This window comes from Erinaceus europaeus, chromosome 16, assembly GCF_950295315.1.
Source record: "Erinaceus europaeus chromosome 16, mEriEur2.1, whole genome shotgun sequence".
In the NCBI taxonomy this organism is placed as follows: Eukaryota; Metazoa; Chordata; class Mammalia; order Eulipotyphla; family Erinaceidae; genus Erinaceus; species Erinaceus europaeus.
The window spans coordinates 9821267-9844986 of NC_080177.1; the positions used below are offsets into that span (position 1 = coordinate 9821267).

General features: G+C 42.7%; 1 protein-coding gene across 4 annotated transcripts in view; it reads right to left on the reverse strand.

The window, feature by feature from the left end:
• MINDY2 (MINDY lysine 48 deubiquitinase 2) overlaps nucleotides 1-23720 on the reverse strand; it is a 53604-nt gene that overhangs the window by 19536 nt on the left and 10348 nt on the right. For 3 of the 4 annotated variants that reach the window (XR_009545265.1, XM_060174449.1, XM_060174450.1), the window contains exons 3-5: nucleotides 17720-17784; nucleotides 10517-10675; nucleotides 786-888 (exon numbers count right to left, since the gene is read on the reverse strand). Coding sequence is in view for 3 of the 4 variants with exons in the window: in XM_060174449.1 (XP_060030432.1) it covers nucleotides 786-888; nucleotides 10517-10675; nucleotides 17720-17784 (327 nt within the window). In the remaining variant the exon portion in view is untranslated. The remainder of the gene's footprint in view (nucleotides 1-785; nucleotides 889-10516; nucleotides 10676-17719; nucleotides 17785-23720) is intronic. The other variant, XM_060174451.1, reaches the window with a different exon arrangement.

The window sequence follows — 23720 nt, forward strand, 5'->3', positions numbered from 1 at the left end:
GAAGCGACTCCCCTGCAGGTGGGGGTCTGTATATCTTCTTACAGTCACACTATTTGGTAATTATAATAAGCTTTTAATATACCTAAAGTCAAAGATTTGTGTTTCTAAGAGAATGATAAAGCTCATTTTATGCTTTCTATGATTTCTCTTTTGTTTCCACACCAGAGAATAGTACAAAGTTCAGTCTTTGTGAATAGTGAGGGGAAAGAAAGTGGTCGTGAGAGAGGCATAAGCCAATGCTGTGTCCTGATAGCTTTCTGGCTTCAAACCTGGTTTTTTCCTATCACTGAATGTAGCACATTTGGAAACAAAAAAATTAAATTGCTTCTAAGCTGATGAATCCAGCCAGCTGTAATTAGACAGTGATCAGATGTACACCCTCCTTCAGAATGGATCTCTACTCGACTATATTGGAACAGGAGGTGGAGTTGTACTGAAATGAACACTTGAGCGATACCGTACTCCTCTTGGTCAACTGAGGTCTTCGAGATGAGTGATCAAGTTCACTGGCCTCACCAGAACTAGCAAGTGATTCCAAAAGACTTTGATTAGAATCTAGGTTTGATTATACAAGTCAAGCGAAAACAATTCTACAAACAAACAAACAAACAAACAGACAAAACAAAAACCACATTTCACTGGCACTATTATAAATAGTTCTTATTTTCTCTAAGGAGTAGCACTTATTTTGAGGAAGTCCTGCTTAAGACATCTGAAAGCAGTAAATCATAAGACAAGTTGTTTTGCCAAAAACACAGAGTTAGGTAACAGCAGCACTCACCCACCTTCGCTAACCAGCTCGCTATTGTCTGACTGCTTACAAGAGATGATCTTCTCCACTAGTTGGTTGTAGCTGCAGTTACCAACAGCCTTTACAATGTCATCAATCTGGAAAACAAATGACTGTCTCACTAATCACGGTAAGAAGAAGAGAAAGAAACCATATGATTCTCCAGAATTTTGTTCTAAAGCAACACTAGATGTGAAAGCATCATCATGCAGAACACAGCCGCTACAGGTCAGCACTCAAGTGCGTCCAATTTTGTTTACAGGCCACCATAACATAGAAAGAGAATATTGCTAAGTTGTATTTCAGTTATACCCACAACAATGACATGGGATTAATGACATGAAACTGTATTTCCTCAGGTTACAGAGATGCATTTAAGTGATTAGAATTCAGAAAGCTAGTTCAGGGTCTGGGTGGTAGCACCTCTGGTTGAGCGCACATGTTATTAAACAGCGATCAGATGTATGTCCTCCTTCAGAACAGAGGTCTGTCTACTCTACCCTACTCTATCAGGACGCATAATAGCTCAACCCTCGGCTGAGTGCGCAGAAGAGCAGGTTCAACGCTTGATCTCTGCCTGCACTGAAGCAGGGTTGCAGGTGCTTCTCTTACTTCCTCCCTCACTATGTCCCCTTCTCTCCTCTCAATTTCTCTGTTCTATCAAATTAAAAAAGAAAAAGGTTGGGTGTGCAAACAGACCCTCCTGCTTGAGGCTCCAAAGCCCCAGGCTCAATCCCCCCACACCACCAAAAGCCAGAGCTGTGCAGTGCTTTGGTACTAAAAAGAGAAAGGACGGGAGGAAGGATGGGATTCAATCTTTGATACCAGAAAACAAAGGAAAACACCTATTTCAGGAGGAAAAAGCAGAATTGAAAAAAAAAAACACCAACAACTGAAGAACAAATGTTTTGCACTTAAAGCAAAGCACATGTCAAGATGTTTGCCTATGGGGAGGAGTCGGGTGGTAGAGCAGCAGGTTAAGCACAAATGGCAAGATGTTTGCTTATGAGGTTAAAAACAAGTTTTATCATTTTATTTATCATTTAGTACCTAGCAAGACAGAACAGAGATATGATCAGATATACCTAACATTTTCCTGGAGAAAAATGAATATATATGTTAACCAGGAATAAATAGTAACCATCTTAATTCTTATTTAATGTTTGTTTTTGGTGATAAAGCAGAAAAGTAAATTCAAAGTTCTAAACCATAAAAAAAAATCAACATCTTTACTCTCTACTATACTTTATTCTGACTACTGGAAACAGATCTATGCTCTCTACACAATTTATTGTAACTGCTCTCGCATCTAAAATATATTTAATTATAAGTTATGTACTTGCACTACATTGTATTAGTAAGATGAACACACTAAGGACTACAGTGGTTAAGAGATGGATGGAGGGGCACAGGACTTTGGTGCTGGATATGGTGATTACACTCACACTCTGGAGAGGAAACTAAGCCCCTGTAATCTCATGATTCTGCACCCCACTACGAGCAAGTTAACTTACTAACAGTAAAAATTATATTGAAAAAGATATGTACACAATAAAAAAAGTAAGAGGGCTGAGGCTTTCCTCAAATCTCTTTGAAGTATGTGAGAAGATGCTGGACATATCTGAACAGGTAAACACTCTACAGTGGTTTCCAAACAAGGGAGCGTGTTCAAATAGGTGAAAGAAATCTAGGCCCAACTTGCTTCTTACTGTCCAAGCTTTCATTCTACTGGTGCCCCAGTGGTTCTGATGCACAGTAAAATCTGAAGAGTTACTCTGTGCCATGATTTATTTCCTTTGTTCCTCCCAAAATTCTGGGATGATAAAGACCTCTTAACTACCCAAGCTGAACAGATGGTTCACTGAAGGAGTTATAGATAAGCATGTCATGTTAACTAATAATAATATGCAAGTGGGTTCACTTGTCAATCTTTTGATGCTGAGCCAAATAAGGCAATTTCTTTGGAAGCAAATCTCTTGTGTGTGATTCCATGTAAACCACACAGAAGAGTAAGACTTCCAGTTCTGATTTATTTAACATGAAAAGAGGTGCTAAAGAAGCAGCCTGAGGTACAGTTCCTTTAGCAATTTCCACTTTTTCACAACACATTTATTGTTACAGCAACTTTCTTTAGTGACTCAACTTGTATTAGGTCTTTTCAAAGAATCTGAATTCTTAATCTTAGTGAATCCACAAAAATATCATTCAGAAAAATACAAGAGCAATATACAAAAATCAAATGGCCTTCTATAGACAAGCAATGAACAACAAAGATTCCAAGTTTTCATAGGCAGAATCTCTACATTAATATTTCCTTTAATTAATCCATTTGGACGCCAATTATGTACAACTATGTTATCAGTATGATTGGCAAAATTACAGATTTAGCAATGAAAAATGATCTCCATTTTTGTCAGATTTCTATTCTAAAGACAAATAAGGGAGGGGGCAGATAGCACAATGGTTATGCAGAGAGACTCTCGTGCCTCAGTCTCCAAAGTCTTAGGTTCAATCTCCCGTACCACAAGCCAGAGCTGAACAGTGCTCTAGTTAAAAAAAAAGAAAAACACACCCAGGGAAGCGATTACAGAAGCCAGACCTTCCACCTTCTGCATCCCACAATGACCCTGGGTCCATAGTCCCAGAGGGATAGAGAATAGGAAAGCTATCAGGGGAGGGAATGGGATAAGGAGTTCTGGTGGTAGGAATTGTGTGAAGTTGTACTCCTCTTATCCTATGGTTTTGTCAATGTTTCCTTTTTATAAATAAAAAATTAAAAAAAAATACTCACACACACGCATCTTTTGACAGCTATCTGAGTTGTTTCCATGTGGAGACTAGCCTCTGGTACTGCTGTCTGATGATGATCATTTTTGCACATTTATATTCTCCTCCATATCAGGAGTTTCTCTAAGGAAACTGCCTTGCCGAACTGCTGCCTCTGAGGATACGCCTGGCCTCAATTTTGCTCGACAGTCCACTGCTTGCCAGAGTAGATGGTCAGTTTACAGTGGCATCATCAGGAAATGAGGATTCTCTACACTACACAGCTTTCCCAAAATTTAGTACTCTTCTTTGGCTTTCAGAAGTTAGCTGTTCTGATGCATGTATACTGATACATTTTGGCTTTGATTTGAATTTCCCTGATGTCTAGTCCATATGTTTACAAAGTGGTTGGACATTCATTTTGGTGGAATGCCCGTTCAAGTCACTTCATTTCATTTTTATTGGGTTGTTTATCTTTAAAGTTATTTGTGGGCGCTCTCTAAACCATCTGGATACTAACTTTTCATTCCTTATCAAAACTGTAAATATCTTTCATTCTGTGTCTTGTTTTTATATCCTCTTTTGGGGTTCTTGTTTTTAATGTTTATTTACTTTATTAATGAGACAGAGGGAAAGAGAGGACTGAGAATCATTCTGGCACATGTGATGTTGGGGACTCATCTCAGGACCTAATGCTTGAGAGTCCAACACTTTTTTTTTTTTGTCTCCAGGATTATTGCTGGGGCTCGGTACCTGCACCATGAATCCACTGATCCTGGAGGCCATTTTTCCCCCTTTTGTTACCCTTGTTGTTGTAGCCTTGTTGTGGTTGTTATTGTTGTTACTGATGTTGTTCGTTGTTGGAGAGGACAGAGAGAGGGAGAGAAAGACACCTGCAGGCCTGCTTCACCACCTGTGAAGTGACTCCCCTGCAGGTGGGGAGCTGGGGGGCTCAAACCAGGATCATTACACCGGTCCTTGCACTTTGCACCACGTGCGCTTAACCTGCTGCTCTTCCTACCGCCTGACCCCCAAGAGTCCAACACTTTATCCTCTGGACCACCTCTTGGGTTCTGGGTGATATTCTAGTTAATTAGTTGAACCCAAGGTGGATAGTCTGGGAACTTCTGACTAATAGCCAGTTCACCAGAAGCACAGATAGTAATCTGTGTCTGCAATGGGTACCAGAAATCTTAGTAGGTAAAGTTGGTTGGTTAGAAGTCCCGCGGGCAGAGGTGGGCAGTTGAGAGTGGGGGTGTGGCCTGGGACCTGCCTGGGGCTTGTGAAAAGCATCTGAACTGACAGTAGTCACAGGAGACAGAGCATCTGACCTGTGGAATCTGAAGCTATTTCTAGGCAGTATCAGAAGTGAGCTAAATTCTCACACCTAAGTGTTTGTTTGTTGGTGTGAAGAAGACTTAACACACACACACACCACCACCACCAACAACAACAGAAAAGTGATGGAAAAGCCAGTGAAATGACTTCTGGGGGAGTCAGGCAGCAGCACAGCGGGTTAAGCACACGTGGCGCAAAGCGCAAGGACCAGAGTTGAGAACCCTGGTTCAAGCCCCTGGCTCCCCACCTGCAAGGGGAGTCGCTTCACAGGCGGTGAAGCAGGTCTGCAGGTGTCTGTCTTTCTCTCCCCCTCTCTGTCTTCCCCTCCTTTCTCTATCCTATCCAACAATAAACGACATCATCAACAACAATAATAACCACAACAAGGGCAACAAAAGGGGGAAAAAATGGCTTCCAGGAGCAGTGGATTCATGGTGCAGGCAATGAGCCCCAGCAATAACCCTGGAGGCAAAAAAAAAAAAGGAAAGAAAGAAAAAAAGAAAGAAAGAAAGAAAGAAAGAAAGAAAAGAAAAGAAAGAAGGAGAGAGAAATGTGAATGAACACTATGTGATGGTAACGTGTCAATTTTAAATTTCTTAGTTTTGACACACATACTATGGCCTTATCTGAGTAGAGATCAGGAATCTCTGGATCACATACATGGCAAAGCAGTGCACTGTCCTAGTGAGCTATTTTTTTCCAGGCCCTGGAACTAAAATTTTAAATCACATTTTAAAAGAATTTCCTTATCTATGAGAGAGACCAAAGCACTGTTCTGCCAATTATGGTATTTTTAGTTTTACTATTTTGTCTTTTGCAGGGGCTCAAACTCAGGGCATCTCAAGTATGCAAGACATGTGCTCTGCTACTGAACCATACTTCCTGCCCTAAATTTCCCTGGAAATAGCCACACCTAGCTACTCACTGGAGAGAACAACTAGGATATCTACTTCTCTTTCATGGCAAAGGCAAAAGCTACTACTTGCTTCTCTATCTCCCCCCTCCCTCTCAATTTCTGTCTCTATCCAATAAATAATAATAATAATAATGAAAAGACTTATTTCTGGGAGAGAACCAGAGCATCACTCTGCCATATGCAGTAGCAGGAGCTGAATTTGAGACCTCACATATGCAACTAACTGCCGCACAATTTTCTGGTTCACAACAATTATTTATATTGACTCAGATATTTATCATGTTACTTTCTCTGTTTCTGTCTGGAATCACTTAACTTCTGTCTAAAATCTTTGTTTAGAATTTTCACTTATGGTGGCTTACTGGCAGCAAATCATCTAATTTAGGTTACCTCATCTGACTTTATTTTGCTCAACTCTTGAAGGATAATTTTGCTGGAAATAGGATTAAAGGTTAGCATTTAACCTCTTCAAGTATATTATTATTTCTACTGTCACCTGGGGTCTCTAATACCACTATGAAAATTTTATTAATTATAGAGAAATATCTTCTCAGAGATTGAATTCTGGTACTATTTAAAGTATTTCTGGGGGAGTCGGGCGGTAGCGCAGCAAGTTAAGTGCAGGTGGCACAAAGCACAAGGACTGGTGTAAGGATCCCAGTTCAAGACCCAGCTCACCACCTGCAGGGGAGTCTCTTTTCCATGTGGTGAAGCAGGTCTGCAGGTGTCTGTCTTTCTCTCCCCCCTGTCTTCCCCTCCTCTCTCCATTTCTCTCTATCCTATCTGACAATGAAGACCTCAATAACTACAACAATAATAACTACAACAATAAGAAACAAGGGCAACAAAAGGGAAAAATGAATAAATATAAAAAAATAAAAAAAGAACTGATATTCATTTGCAAAATAGTTTTATTTGTAGAGCAGATAATCAGACTACAAAGAACTAGCCAATTTTGAAGAGATTTCATACGGACAGATGGGATTTCAAATTTGTCCTTGCTCTCTGTCTCATCAGTAGAATCCTATCACAAAACAAGAAAAATAGAAATAAAGCACAGCTCTCAAGCCCCTCTGAGTGTTTGGAAATTACTGTACAGAACAGAATAGTCTGGCAAACAATCTCTGTTTTACATTAGAACATTTTTCTTTAAGCGGATAACGTCAGTTTTTTTTATCAGACAACACAAACTACTCATAATCAAAAGTATGGTCTGGGGGCCGGGTGGTGGCACACCTGGTTGGGCGCACATGTTACAATGCACAAGGACCTGGGTTCTAGCCCCTGGTCCCCATCTGCAGGGGGAAAGCTTTGCAAGTGGTGAAGCAGGGCTGCAGGTGTCTCTGTGTCTATCACCCCCTTCCCTCTTGACTTCTGGCTGTCTCTATCCAATAAATAAAGGTCATTAAAAATATATTTCTAAAACAAAGAAAAAGGGATGATCTGAGTGCAGTTTCTGATATTTCAGACTTAAGTTTTTCAGACTGTGAGTTCACCTCAATCTAAATGGGAGGACACACAACAGGCGGTGGCACACCTGGCTGACTGCATGTATTACGTTACACAAAGACCCAGGTTCAAGCCCCCAGTCGCCATCTGCGGGGAAAAGCTTTGAGTGGTGAAGCAGAGCTTTCGGTATCTCTTTCCCTTTCTCTATCTCCTTTCCCTCTCAATTTTTCTGTCTCTTAGAAAAAAATAGACACTTGGCACTGTCACCCCAGGAGCCAAGATGACTCATGTAGGACGTATAAATTGGACGGGCATGTTTGGACTTTTCATTAATAGTCTTTGAGGCAGAGTACCAATAAAAATATCAAAACACTGGGAGTCGGGCAGTAGCGCAGCGGGTTAAGCACACGTGGTGCAAAGCGCAAGGACCGCTGTAAGGATCCCGGTTCGAGCCCCCAGCTCCCCACCTGCAGGGGAGTCGCTTCATAGGCGGTGAAGCAGGTCTGCAGGTGTCTATCTTTCTCTCTCCCTCTCTGTCTCCCCCTCCTCTCTCCATTTCTCTCTGTCCTATCCAACAACGATGACATCAATGATAACAACAAGGGCAACGAGAGGGAATAAATACATATTAAAATTAAAAAAAAAATTTTAAATCAAAACACTGCTTACAATAAGACATATTTTATTGCCTGGGGTATCAGCTGCTTTTACCAATGAATGGGGGTGAAAATACATTGTCAAGTCCTTGCTACTGTGACCTCTCCTCCTCTAAAGTCAATGCCATCAATGGAGACTGAGAACTTATTATGTGCTGGGAAGAGTTCTAAACAATGAGAAGCTTGAGCCCAGCCTCCAGAAAACACGCATTTAATGGGTAATACAGTCAACCAAGTCAAGAAATAAATAAGCTCTCTTCATAATGTGAAAATGGGGATGACTAATGCCAACAGGCTGGCCAGGGAAGGGCTTCTCTGACAAGGTGCTATCTGACCTGTCACTCGAATAATAAGGCAAACAGAAACCTGGAGGTCTACAGCAGCTGATCACAACAGTGATTCCAGGTGGGCAATCTCCAAAAACCCGAGATAGGAAAGAGGCCGCCATATCTGCAGAGCAGAAAGGCAGCCAGTGTTGATGGAAGAAGCCGCAGAGTGGGAGGCCCATGAAGTGAGGCCGGCCAGGCAATGTCTAGATCACAGTGCACATACAAATGCTAACAAGCAGTGTGTTTCTCCTTCTAGTAGCTGCAGTGGAGGCTATTCAGGAAAGGAGTGGAGCCTGGAGAAATGGAGGGCTCAATTAGAAAGAGACTCTAAGTGCCAAAACAATTCAAAAAAAGAAAGACCTTTTCGACAAATGGTACAATGACAACTGGGTATCTGCATTAAAAAAAGAAAAAATTGGTTCTCTTCCTCAAATCATACACAAAGCACAAAGCAACTCAAAATGGAGCATACTCAATGCAAGCACTAAAACTATGAAACTCTCAGAAGAACGCAGGATTAAATCTTTGGGAAAAGATTCAGTTACTAGTGAGAGAGAACAAGAGATAACTCTGGCATATGTGATGCCAGAGATGGAAAGTGGGAACTCATACTTGCGAGTTGGGCTCTCTCTGTGTTAGCCTGTTGAACTCACCTGTTACAGTGCACAAGGACCTGGGTTCAAGCCCCTGGTCTTCAGGGGGGGTGAAGCTATGTTGCAGGTGTCTCTCCCTCTCTCCCTCCTCTTCCCTCTCATTTGCTGTCTCTATTCAGTAAATAAATACAACAAAAAAGAAAATCTTTATTTTAAAGACGAAATAAATCTTTGTGATTTTTGTTACACAAAGTCTTTCCATGACATTTTAGACACCGGAAGCACAAGTGACAAGAGAAAACACAGATGTGTGCGGGGCAGGGGTGCAGCTGGTTAAGTGCGCATGTTACCATGTGCAAGGAACCAGGTTCAGAGGCCCAGCTCCCCACCTGCTGGGGGGATGCCTCATGAGTGAAGCAGCTCTGCAGGTGTCTTTCTCTCCCCTTCTCTTACCTGCCCCTCCTCAACTTCCTCTGTCATACTAAATAAAAGAGGAAAACATTAAATAAGTAAAAGGGGAGAAATGGCAGCCAAGAGCCGTGGATTCATAGTGCTATCACCTGGCCCCAGCAATATCCCTGGTGGCAAAATAATAATAAATAAAAGGAAAACACAGATTAAAATGACAGTGGTAAAGGAAGTGGCTGGTGGTTCAGTCAGCAAAGGGCAAGACACGCACGTGGGCTGGGGGGGGGGGTAGTATAATGGTCATGCAAAAAGGCCCTCATGCCTCAGGCACCAAGAGTCTTAGGTTCAACCCCCAGCACCGTCCTAAGTTAGAGATGAGCAGTGCTCTGGTATAAATAATACAAATTAAATTAAATTAAAAAATAATAAGGACTTACATGCAAGAGGCCTGGGTTTAAGCCCTGGAACCACATATAATAAAGAGCTGCTCTGGTCTGTCTGTTTCTTCCTGTCTCTTTTGCTCATAAAGGTTTTTTTTTTAACATGGGTAAGGAGTCTGCAAACATTTTTTCAAAGATAAACAAATGGACAAAAAAAAGTACACGAGGGGCCAGACGGTGGCACACCTGGCTAAGTGCACACATTATAGTGCATAAGGAACCCAGGTTCAAGCCCCTGGTCCCCACCTGCAGGGGAAAAGCTTCACAAGTGATAAAGCAGGGCTGCAGGTATCTCTGTCTTTCCCTATTTCCCCCTCCCCTCTCAATTTCTGTCTCTGTCCAATAATAAAGTAAATTAAAAAGTTTTAAAAAAAGTACATGAAAAACATCCAGAATTATTCATCAGAGATGGGCAAACAAAGCTACAGTGAAAGCCAACTTTACATCTACCTGTGTTGGTGGCTATGGCCCTGAACTCTGAAACTGGCCCTAACTCCTTCAAGTTACAATGAGAAATCTACAGCCTGGAAGACTGGGTCCTTAGCCTCACAATCTGGCTAATTCTGGGTAAAAACACAAAAACAGAGGTGTCAAGACAATACAAATCTCGAGGCGATTTGCAAGTTAATACACTTTTACTGTTTTTATTTTTATTTATTTATTTATTTTTACCAGAGCACTGCTCAGCTCTGGCTTATGGTGGTGCGGGGGATTGAAACTGGGACTTTGGAGCCTCAGGCATGAGAGTCTCTTTGCATAACCATTATGCTATGTACCCTCCCCCTATTTTTACTGCTTTATGCTTATAATATTTTAAAATTTTCCACTTACCTGAGGGTCCACTAACCACCCGTGGTACAAAGGGATATCGAGGAGGTCAAAGACGATGCACTCTGGCGTGTACTCAAACACTCGGACACCTGTGAATTTTACATTTACATCCAACCCTGTCTGGAGTTTGTGCAAAATTGCCATAGCATCACTCATGTTCTGCAAATAGAAATGGGAGGAGTAAAGTTGAGAAAAGTCAAGGGACGACAAAAAGATTTTAAAATGCGTGTTTATGGGAAAGCCCGAGAGCCCGAGCGTCCATGGCACTACACGATGACATGCGACGGAGATGCCAGGGAACAAATGGGAACCTCAGACATGCAAGTCCTGCGTTCTACCACCCAGCCACCTTCTGGGCCTCACGAAAAGGTATCAAATGCAGCAGTGCTCTCGAGTCTCCTCCTACTAATTCAATCCTTCAGCAAGTTTTATGGATGGGTCTGCTATGCGTAGGTACAAATCTGAGTTCTAAAGTTCTAGTGAATCACAGTCTCTGGTATCATGCAACCAAGTGCATGTATTACTATGCACAAGGACCCAGGTTCAAGACCCCAGTCCCCTCCTGCGGGGAGAAGTTTCACAAGCAGTGAAGTAGTACAAGTGTCTCTCTTTCTCTCTCTCTCACCCTCTATCTCTCTGTCCCCTCTCCCTTTATATCCAATAGATAAATAAATAGTAAAAAAGATTAAAAGTTACATTCAAAGAGGTATTAAAGGCTGAAAACAAACTATTTAAATGCTTTAAGTTTATGAATGATTTATAATACAACAATATGTGGTCTTAGTCCTATGTCAATTCTACTGTTTAAAAATTTATTATTATTATTATCTTTATTTATTGGATAGAAACAGCCAGAAATTACAAGGAAGGGAGAGACAGAGAGGAAGAGAGACAGAGAGACACCTGCAGCCCTGCTCTGCCACTTGTGAGGCTTCCTCCTACAGGTGGGGACCGGGGGGCTTGAACCTGGGTCCCTGTGTGCTCTAACATGTGCACTCAACCAGTGCATCACCACCTGGCCCAGTCAGTTCTACTTTTTATTGAGAACTTTATTTTTCCAAAAACAATATATATTTCTCAATTTCCCCCCAAAAATAAACCCATAAAAACAATCAACTCAAGTTTTTCCCTTCAGTGGTTTAAAACTTTTCCTAAAGTCATGGCAGTAAGAAATCCAAAAAAGGGGCTAGGGGAAGGAGCAAAATGGTTACACACTAGACTTTCATGCCTGAGGCTCTGAGGTCTCAGGTTCAATTGCTGGCTCCATTATAAACCAGGTGGGCAGTATTCTGATCAGAATAAATAACGTAGTAATAAATGGAGGTGGCTGTCTGGGTGAAGATGAGGCTCCAGGTATGATGTCCAGAACTGCGCTCTGCTTCTCTTGCTCTCTTTCTCATATGTAATAAAGTAAACCTTTAAAAGCTAAGCTTTAGGGAGTTGGGCGGTAGCGCAGCGGGTTAAGCGCACGTGGTGCGAAGCTCAAGGACCGGCGGAAGGACCCTGGTTTGAGCCCCCCCCCCCCGCCCCCCGCTCCCCACCTGCAGGGGAGTCGCTTCACAGGCGGTGAAGCAGGTCTGCAGGTGTCTCTCTTTCTCTCCCCCTCTCTGTCTTCCCCTCCTCTCTCCATTTCTCTCTGTCCTATCCAACAATCACATCAGTAATAACAACAACAATTACTACAATGATAAAACATCAAGGGCAACAAAAGGGAATAAATAAATATATTTTTAAAAAAGCTAAACTTTAATTTTATAATTGGGCCAGGTAGGGGCTCACTGACAGAATGCAGGCCCCAGATGGCGAGTTTAAGTCCCAGCACGGAATACAAACTACAGAACGCCTGTGGTCCTCATGAAGTACTCCAGACATCATTTGCTCAGTTTTCTCCCAAATGTAATTATAAAATGTAAAGTGAGGAAAGTGGATGGATGGCGAATTGACTTGAAAGTCATAGATCTGTAGATACAAACTGCTTCATGCTCGAGCCTATATATATATAGGCAGCACGTGTGCATTCACATAAAGCAGAGATTAGTGCAGTCTGCCCTGAGGGCCACATCTGACTGTGAGCTAAGAATGGTTTCTACGCGTTTACAGGGTTGTAAAAAAAAGAAAGAAAGAAAGAAAGAAAGAAAGAAAGAAAGAAAGAAAGAAAGAAAGAAAGAAAGAAAAGGAAGCATACGGGCGGGGGGGGGGGGTAAATAACATGATAGTTATGCGAACAGACTCTCATGCCTGAGGCTCCAAGGTCACAGGTTCAATCCCCTGCACCACCATAAGCCACAGCTGAGCAGTACTCTGGTAAAAAAAAAAAATAATAATAAAATAAATTTAAAAAAAAGAAAAGGAAGCATAGATAATTCACAGACACCAATGAATACATATATAGTGCTCTTTCTCATATAGAGGAAATAAAGAAGGGGACAAGCAAAGTCACATGAAGATAAGCCTTCGGTCTCAGACTGTATGGCAGAGTATTGAGGGGTCGCTGGGGTTGGGGGGGTGGGGAAGCTGGCTGCAAGGGTGGAGGGCATCCAATGGGCCTGCTGGAGGGCTACTGGTGCTTTGCTCAGGGGTGCCAGATGGTGACACATTTTGAAGAGGTTAAAAAAAAAAATTGTACTTCTAAAACACCTATACGCTTATAAGCCATGGTCACCACAAAACAAATTAAAACTGCTTTTTTGGGGCTTGGCGGTAGCGCAGTGGGTTGAGCACAAATGGCGTGAAGTGCAAGGACCAGTATAAGAATCCCGGTTTGAGGCCCGGGTTCCCCACCTGCAAGAGGGTCACTTCACAAGTGGTGAAGCGGGTCTGCAGGTGTCTTTCTCTCTCTCTTTGTCTTCCCCATCTCTTGATTTCTCTCTGTACTATCCAACAACGATAGCAATAACAATAATAATAATAACAACAATGATAAAGAACAAGGGCAACAAAAGGGAAAAATGGCCTCCAGGAGCAGTGTATTCGTAGTGTAGGCACTGAGCCCCAGTGATAATCCTGGAGGCAAAATAAAATAAAATAAAATAAAATAAAATAAAACAAAACAAAACTGCCTTTTCCTCCTCAGAGTTATCACTGGGGCTTGCTGTCTGTATGACTCTATCATTCGCAGTGGCCTTTTTTTTTTATATATAGAGCATGAAAGATATAGTGAGACAGAGAGGAGAGATAGCTGCAGTCTGCTCCATCATTCATGAAGCTCCCCCCCCCCCCAGCCCTCACCCTCAAGTGGCTTGAACCCAGGCAACACATAACATGTGTACTCTACCAGGTGAGCTACCATCTGGTTCCATAAAAGCTGTTATTAAAAATTACATATTTTGGGGTAGAGCAGCAGGTTAAGCGTACATGGTACGAAGTGCAAGGACTGGTGTAGGGAACCTGGTTCAAGCCCCCAGCTCCCCATCTGCAGGGGGCCACTTCATAGTCGGTGCAGCAGGTCTGCAGACGTCTATCCTTCTCTACCCCTCTGTCTTCCCCTCCTCTTTCAATTTCTTTCTGTCCTATCCAACAACAGCAGCAATAACAATAACAAGTGGTCTGGGAGGTGGTGCAGTGGATAAAGCATTGGACTCTCAAGTGTGAGGTCCTGAGTTCATTTATTTACTTATTTATTATTATTTTCTAAATATTTATTTACTTATTTATTCCTTCTTGTTGCTCTTGTTGTTTTATTGTTGTAGTTATTATTGTTGTTCTTGATGTTTTTGTTGGATAGGACAGAGAAAAATGGAGGGGGGGAAGACAGAGAGGGGGAGAGATAGATAGACACCTGCAGACCTGCTTCACCGGCTGTGAAGCGACTCCCCTGCAGGTGGGGAGCTGGGGGCTCAAACCAGGATCCTTACAGCCGGTCCTTGTGCTTTGCACCACGTGCACTTAATCCACTGAGCTACCAACCAGCTCCCTTTTATTTATTTTTTAATATTTATTATTTATTATTTTTTAAATATTTATTTATTCCCTTTTGTTGTCCTTGTTGTTTTATTGTTGTAGTTGTTACTGTTGTTGTTATTAATGTCATTGTTGTTGAATAGGACAGAAATGGAGTAGGACAGAAATGGAGAGAGGAGGGAAGACAGAGAGGGGGAGAGAAAAACAGACATCTGCAGACCTGCTTCACCAGCTGTGAAGCGACTCCCCTGCAGGTGGGGAGCCAGGGGCTCGAACCAGATTCTTTATGCGGTCCTTGCGCTTTGCGCCACCTGCGCTTAACCTGCTGCGCTACCGCCCGACTCCCCTATTTATTACCTTTCGTTGTCCTTGTTGTTTTATATTGTTGTAGTTATTATTATTGTTGTTATTGATATCATTGTTGTTGCATAAGACCGAGAGAAATGGAGAGAGGAGGGGAAGACAGAGAGGGGACGAGAAAGATAGACACCCACAGACCTGCTTCACAGCCTGTAAAGCAACTCCCCTGCAGGTGGAGAGCCAAGGGCTCGAACTGGGATCCTTATTCCAGTCCTTGTATTTTGCGCCACCTGCGCTTAACTCACTGAGCTACTACTGCCCAACTCCTGACGTCCTGAGTTCTAACCCCGGCAGCACATGTACCACAGTAACAAGGGCAACAACAACAAAAAAAAAAAAAAGGAAAAAATAGCCTCCAGGAGCAGTGACTGAGCCTCAGCAATAACCCTGGAAGCAAAAAAAAAAGTACATATATATTTTTAATAGCCATGTTTATTAAGTCCTTAATACAGACACTGTGTTAATTGCTTTCTATGCATTAGCCCATTTATTTATCGTAACAGCCCCAAGAGGTATACAGTATTTGAATTCTCATAAAAAAGGAGCTCAGAGAAATTAATTAATTAACATAAAGTAATAGGACTAATATTGTTGGAGTTTTCTGATTATGAAAGTCACTTTCTTCATTTACCAAATCAACAGAGCATCCGGCCAACAGTTTTCAGTCAAGCTCAGTTCTCTCCCTCAACTCGTTTCTCTATAGTGCCAGGGCTATTACTGAATCTCAAAATAAGTCACATCAAAAATGGCTGCATTGTATGATGTCTAGGTTCAAGCTTGCCAAGCCTTGCCTAGTAATCACACCACTTCTAAGGCTCTGTTGACCTCCTACAAGAAATGAAGATTAGCACTGTGCTACATACAGTCTGACCTCGTGAGTTACTGTAAGAAGCAAATGAAATGATGCATGCAATCCACTGTCCTTGACACAGTAAGGGCCTAACAAATGCTGACTTTAGGATGATTATCATCATTGTTGTTTCCGCCATTTTTGCCATAAAGCTATGCCAGGGACACTTGGCCTCCACATCTGACTAATGATACAAAAGGGAGTTTCTAAAAGGATGGACCCTGAGTATAGACTATGGCCTCTCCTGCCCTCTGCCATTTTATAGACCCAGGGAAAAGTCGTATCAGTAAGAAATAATAATAATAAAAATGTGGGGGTTGGGAGTCGGGCTGTAGCGCAGCGGGTTAAGCGCAGGTGGCGCTAAGCTCAAGGACCGGCGTCAGGATCCCGGTTCGAGCCCCCGGCTCCCCACCTGCAGGCAGGTCCCTTCACAGGCGGTGAAGCAGGTCTGCAGGTGTCTGTCTTTCTCTCCCCCTCTCTGTCTTCCCCTCCTCTCTCCATTTCTCTGTCCTATCCAACAACGACAACATCAATAATAACTACAACAATAAAACAACAAGGGCAACAAAAGGGAATAAATAAATAAAAAATAAAAAAAAAAGTGGGGGTCAGGGGATACATCATAATGGGCTATGCAAAAAGACATCCATGCCCCAGGTTCAATTCCCAGCACCACTATAAGCCAGAGCTGAGCAGTGCTCTGGTCTCTGTCTGTGTACCTTTCTGTATCTCTCACTCTAACTAAACAAAAACAAATAAAATATACTTGGAAAAAAACACGGAGACGGGTCCTCATAAGGCCTTGTAAGTCTTGGGATTAGATTCCACCAGTGATTACTTTAAGAACCCAGTAGTCTTCTTATTTATTTATTTTTTAATATTTATTTATTCTCTTTTGTTACCCTTGTTGTTTTATTGTTGTAGTTATTGACATCATTGTTGGATAGAACAGAGAGAAATGGAGAGAGGAGGGGAAGACGGGGCGGGGGGAGAGAAAGACAGACACCTGCAGACCTGCTTCACCGCCTGTGAAGCGACTCTCCTGCAGGTGGGGATCCAGGGGCTCAAACCGGGATCCTTAGGCCGGTCCTTGAACTTGGTGCCATGTGCACTTAACCCACTGCGCTAATGCCCCCCTCCCCCCTCCCCCAGTAGTCTTCTTAAGGAAGACAGATCAGGGCAGCTGTGTCAGGATATACACTACAAGGGGGCTCAGGGACAATAGCTGCATGTATAGCAAGAACTAAACCAGGCTTAGCCCAGTAAGTCCAGGAAGTGGAAGGAATGAAGAACCTTATTCTAGTCTGTAGTGAACTGCCTTACTAACTGACAGGCTTCCCAATAATCTACCACTAGAAACCTCCATGGGCACAGTCCTATAAACAGATGTGGAACAAGAAGATGCAACAGAAATCCAAGACATCTTCCTTGCTTTTAGATTAAAGTCCCTATAATGTAAATAATATTAAAGGGCATGCTCATGGACAAAGCTATAAACTTTTGTTGCTTTGGGGGGTGTTGTTTATTACTAGTATATAGTTTAGGGTAGTTTTTAAATAATAATAATAATAGTTACTATTATTATTTTACCAGAGCTCAGCTAAACTAGCATCTAGTGGTACTGGGGTCGAAGCCTGGATGGAACCTTTGGTGCCACAGGCCTCAAGGTCTTTCTGCATATCTACTAGTCCATTATGATGTCACCCTAATCTACTAATCTAGTTTTTTTTTATTATAATTTTTTAAATATTTATTTATTATCCCTTTTGTTGCCCTTATTGTTTTTTATTCTTGTAGTTATTACTGTTGTTACTGATGTTGTTGCAGTTGGATAGGACAGAGAGAAATGGAGAGAGGAGGGGAAGACAGAGAGGGGGAGAGAAAGACAGACACCTGCAGACCTGCTTCACCACCTGTGAAGCGACTCCCTGCAGGCGGGGAGCCAGGGGCTCGAACTAGGATCCTTACACTGGTCCTTGTGCTTTGCAGCACGTGCGCTTAACCCGCTGTGCTACCGCCCAACTCCCTAATCTAGTTTTTCTTAACTGAAACAAAAGTACATATTTTAAGATAACAAGTACTGTGTTTATTACCTGCTCATAGTTTAAACGTTGAATTTCTGAAATTTCTTTTGGCTTTGCTTCAAGCATGTAATCTCCTGTAAAAAAGAAAAGTATAAAGTTGCTTTTTTAAAACACATGACAAAGGTAACAGGTTTCAGTTATAAACTGTAGCACTAGGTGACTTATAGAACTTAGTCTGAGGCCAAGAAGGTCGCTCAGTGGTAGCACATCAGACTTGTGTGCCTAAGGCCCTCGAGGTTGCAGGTATGATTCCCAGCACCACCTTACACAGGATCAAGCAGTGCTGTGGTCTCTTCTTATGAAAATAAGTCAATACATCTTGGTCTAAAGCTCAGCCATCCAATTCTAGTCCAAGAAAACTGGTGTCCCCCCTTGCTACAATGTCTCCTGCTCCCTCACTGTACTGTTTTGGAACTTTCTTTTTTTTTTTTCCTTCTGCTCTGCAATGTACTTGAGCATCTCTCCAAGGTACAGACAAAGATGGTACCAAGTTTCTTGCTTTGATTTTCTTCTTAAGACGAAGAGAGGTAGATAGAGAAAGAGCATGGCAGCGAAGCTTCCTTCAGTACGGTGGGGGCTGGACTTGAACCTGTGCTGTGCACTAAGTGAGCTATTTCGCAGGCCCTCCAAGTTTCTCTGTTATTAACTATAAAATATTACCACATCACCTTTCCAACAATGAGTGTTATCAGCCTTCTAAATGTTTATCATTCTAAGAATGCCCATCACCGTTCTTTTTACCTTGTGGCTTCCTAACTAGGTGTTGGAAAAGTAACCAGCAGTTTATCTTACAATCTTTCTACTCATGTTTGCTTATTGATTCAGAAGCATCTCTGGTTCCTCCAGAGAACTGGAGTAATCTCAAGAGAAGACAATCCAAATAGCTTAGAAAATAAAACAATCTGTTCTGGCAGGCTCGGTCCTGAAAAGAGCTCCTGTCTGCTGAGGCTGAAGCTTCAGGATTCCTTGTCTCACATCACTCCTACGCACCCAGTCTCCACCTCTCAGGATCATGCGACTTTCCAGCTGCCCCTAGTAGCTGAGTCTCCTCATTCAAATCTTCTAAACCCTACTGCCTACCCAGACCTAGATATTTCTTTCTTTCTTTTTAATTATCTTTATTTCTTGGATATAGACACCCAGAAATCAAGACGGAACGGGGTGATAGAGAGGGTGAGAGACAGAGAGATACCTGCAGGCCTGCTTCACCACTTTTGAAGGTTTCCCCCTGCAGGTGGGGACCGGGGGCTCGAACTTGGGTCCTTGAGCACTGTAACGTGTGCTCAACCAGGTGCGCCACCACCTGGCCCCGACCTAGATACTTCTTCAGCGATGTTTCTTTCTCCTTATTCAAATTCTTTACCCTCTATCTTGCATCCTCAGGGCTTTGTGAGCTAACAGATAACTTTCATGGACCAAGGTATGTTAACTGTTTTCCTTCCATGAAAAATGTCACGTTAACATTTTCATAACACAGTGTACTTATACAGCTACACCGACTGCTGTGTTGCTAGCTACAAATAACTCACCCACAGTAATGCTCAGTAAATATTTAATGGGTGAGAAAGAGGGAGAGGGAAAGAGAGGAAGGGGGGGAATCGTAAATCAGAGGGCTTTCACTATACTACAGCAAAAACATTTGTGGATGGTGAAGTCAGGGGTGGTGAAATAGCCTTTTGAGCGTCTGAGCCCTGTAGCATTCTTTAAGTCACTTACAGGAGACTCCAGTGGGTGGGGAAGTGTGGCTTAGCAGTGGAGCATATTCTGTGTAGACACTGCAAAGAGCCATTATCTTGTTTTAAAAAATAGAGTCCAGATGGAGACAGTGAATTATTTAACCTCTCTGGGCTTTGGTTTCCTCATTTGTAGAGCAGACAGGCATTACGATTTGTAATGATTTTATTTCTGCTCTAATCTCATCCTTTTGTCCTATTTGTACCTCCACATCCATGGCCTCTGGCTCTACCACCACAACTGTATCTTCAGTTACCAGGACAGCACAGGAGCCGACTGAGTCTCGCAGTGCACACACAAAGGCAAGCGGAGTGGTGGCTACAGCCGCAGGCAGGGCAGGGGATGGCATCAGCCCACGGCATCACACGGGGCAGAAGCACAGTGAGGATGGAACCACTGATTGGCCACGTGGCTTAGGTCAATGCTGTATAGTAGAAACATAATGCAAGCCACAAGTACAAGCCCAGGTACAATGTTTATATTTCCCAGTAACCACATTTAAGAGAGAAAAATGTCAGGAGGCTGAGTGGTGGCACATCTGGCTGAGTGTATGTTTCACTGTGCAAGGACCCTGGTTCAAGTGCAAAGGCTCCTCCTACCTGCAGGGGGGAAGCAATGCTGCAGCTCTCTCTCTCTCTCTCTCTCTCTCTCTCTCTCCCTATTGAGTCCTTCCCTCTCAGTTTCTATCTCTTTTCAAAATAAATTTCTAAGAACAAAAAAATAAGATGAATTTAAATAAAGTTTATGTAACTCAACAGATTCAATGTTATCATTGCAGCATTTAGACAATGCAAACATACTGACATTTTATGCCCTATCCTGCTTTTTTTACACTTAGAGAAATCTCAGGCAGCGGGTAGATAGCATAATGATTATGTAAAGAGACAATCTTGCCTGAGGCTCCAATGTCCCAGGTTCAGTTCTCCTACACTGCCATGAACCAAAGCTGAGCAGTGCTCTGGTTAAAAAAAAAAAAAAAAAAAAACTGGGAGGTGGGTGGTGGTGCACCTGGTTGAGCACACGTTACAGTGCACAAGGACCCAGGTTCGAGCCCCCATTCCCCACCTGCAGGGGACGAGTGGTGAAACAGGGCTGCAGATGCGTCTCTGTCTTCCCCTATCTCCCATTCCATCTCATTTTCTTTGTCTCCATCCAAAATATTTAAACAAAATATTAGGAGAAGGAGGAAGAGGAGCGATCCAAAATCTTCTGTCTGGCTCTCAGAACGCTTCAGTTCTGCTACGGTTAACCCCATCTAACCTCAGACTTTTTTTTTTCTTTTTTTAGTATTTATTTATTTATTCCCTTTTGTTGCCCCTGCTGTTTTATTGTTGTAGTTATTATTGTTGTTGTCATTGTTGGATAGGACAGAGAGAAATGGAGAGAGGAGGGGAAGGCAGAGATGGGGAGAGAAAGACAGACACCTGCAGACCTGCTTCACCGGCTGTGAAGCGACTCCCCTGCTCGAACCGGGATCCTTACGCTGGTCCTTGCACTTTGCACCATCTGCGCTTAACCTGCTGCGCTACCGCCCGACTCCCACCTCAAACTATTCTAACTTTACAACATGTAGACTTAACAAGCAGCACTGAGATGTGTTCATCTGCCGTTCCTCCAACTACACCTTACATATATGCGCCTCTATCTTGAGTTTAGAGTAATTTCCACCTAGTGTTCTAACATTCTATCTACTTCTTTACAACTTTATAATCCGACTATGCTTCAGAATATCTCTCTCTATATATATATATATGTGTGTGTGTGTGTGTGTATAGTTTTTTTCAAAAATATTTATTTGTTCCCTATTGTTGCCCTTGTTTTACTGTTGTAGTTATTACTGTTATTGATGCTGTTGTTGGATAGGACAGAGAGTAATGGAGAGAGGAGGGAAGACAGAGAGGAGGAGAGAAAGATAGACACCTGCAGACCTGCTTCACTGCCTATGAAGCGATGCCCCTGCAGGTGGGGAGCCCAGGGCTCGAACCGGGATCTTTACGCCAGTCCTTGTGCTTTGTACCACCTGCGCTTAACCCACTGTGCTATCTCCTGACTCCCCCCCCCTTTTTTAATGCCTCCAGGGTTATCACTGGGGCTCAGAGCTGGCACTACGAATCCACCAAGCCCACTAACAGTTGTATTACTCAGATACTGTATCTATGCTTAGAATCTCTTATACCCTAAATTATGTTCCCTTTTTCTCAATCACTTTACTGAAGAATTACTGATTCAGAGGTTGTTGTCATGGGGGTATAATTCCACTTGTTCCCCTCAAATTATGCTCCTTTATGCAGTTTCATCAACATGAAATAAAGACATGGTGGTGGCACACCTGATTAAATGCATGCTACCATGAGGAAGGACCCAGGTTCAAGCCCCAGTCCCTCCATATGGGGACTGGAGGGCAGGGAAGCATCATGAGCAGTTAAGCAGCGCTGTGGATGTGGATGTTTCTCTTTATCCCCCCTCCCCCTCTCAATTTCTCTGTCCTCTCAAATAAAAATAAATAAAAAATATTTAAAAAACAATAGTCAGGGGATCAGGCAGTGGCACACCTGGGTAAGTGCACACATTACAGTGCACAAGGATCCAGGTTCAAGCTCCTGGTCCCCACCTGCAGAAGCAAAGCTTCACGAGTGGTGAAGCAGGACTGCAGGTGTCTCTCTCCCTCTCTATCTCTTCCATTTCACTCTCAATTTCTGTCTCTATCCAACAATAAATAATTTAATTAAAAATAATAAAGTCTATGCTATACAGTATAGGCCATAGCATACCCCCTGCAAACTTGTCACCTGTCACCTAATGTTTATTAGTTTCTGATTCTGTGATCAATTCAAAAGTCATTGTGCTCTCATAGTAAAAATATCTAACTGAAGCTTCTTTTTAAATATTTTTTTAATATTTATTTATTCCCTTTTGTTGCTCTTGTTTTATTGTTGTAGTTATTATTGTTGTTGTTGATGTTGGATAGGACAGAGAGAAATGGAGAGAGGTGGGGAAGACAGAAAGGGGGAGAGAAAGACAGACACCTGCAGACCTGCTTCACCACCTGTGAAGCGACTCCCCTGCAGATGGGAAGCCGGGGGTTCGAACCAGGATCCTTACGCTGGTCCTTGCGCTTTGAGCCACTTGTGCTTAACCTGCTGCACTACTGCCGACTCCCCTAACTGAAGAAGCTTCTATGGTGCTTAGCATCTATCTTGAGCTTTACTCCCAGTCTAGTTCTATTCTGCCCAATATAGTACAGTAGCATACATAGCTGTGCACTGTCCAATCTAAATCTGAATTAATGAAAACTAAATTTAATAATCAGTTCCGTAGTTACATTTACTATACACTTTAAGAGCTCAAAAGTCACATGTGGCCAGTGGCTGCCAACACTGGACAGCACAGACAGAATGTTTCTGTCATCTCGCAAAATTCTACTGCGGAATGCCTCTGGATTCTCAGCTCTAGACTTACACTAACTTAGTAGTGTGCAAACATCTCAAAGCCCAAATTCTGATTCCCTTCCCCAAACATACTCCTTCCACTTTTTTCTTGATTCGGTTATGGTAACTCCACCTTCCTATTGAGTTCAATTCAGAAGTCATGTGGTGACCCTCGATTCTCCTCTGACTCTCAGATCACAGTCCACTGAGCAGCAACTTCTGTCAGCTCCAGAGTTTGAGCACATTTTCAACCTCCACTCTGTCACTCTGGTTGAAGCCAGCGCCATTTTCTTTTCCCCAGCTGTGATACATTCCTCACTGATCTCCCTGTCTTGTCCCAATCCCCTCTAAACTCTCTTCACCATAACAGCTAGAGGGCTCTTGTTAAACTTAGATTTCGATGATGTGATCTGAAATCCTCCCAACTTGAAATCCTTCTGAATCCCATCTTCAAAATTCTCACAGTGACCTGCCAGGTGCTACTCGGTCTGCCCCCCTATGCACCGAAGCTCTGACTTGTCATGTCATTCCTCAAAGCACCAAGCATATCTCCGACTTCCCCATGAAACTGTAATTTAGAAATGGTAAGTTGAAGAATCAGTTTCTAAGCTCGACTTTGTGATGCAAATAGAAACTCTATTTCCAGAACTTCAGAGTACTCGACCCATAACCACAAGGATCCCTAGCCAGTGCATGAAGTTAAGCACTAGCAATAGCACACAGAAAAGGGTTTCCCAGAGCCCGCAACCTCAGTGCTTCACTAAGCCTGCATCTGACAACATCTCAGCTAGCTCTCCGGAATACAGTACACCAACTAGTCATCTGAGAGAAACAAATTTAAGTAGAAA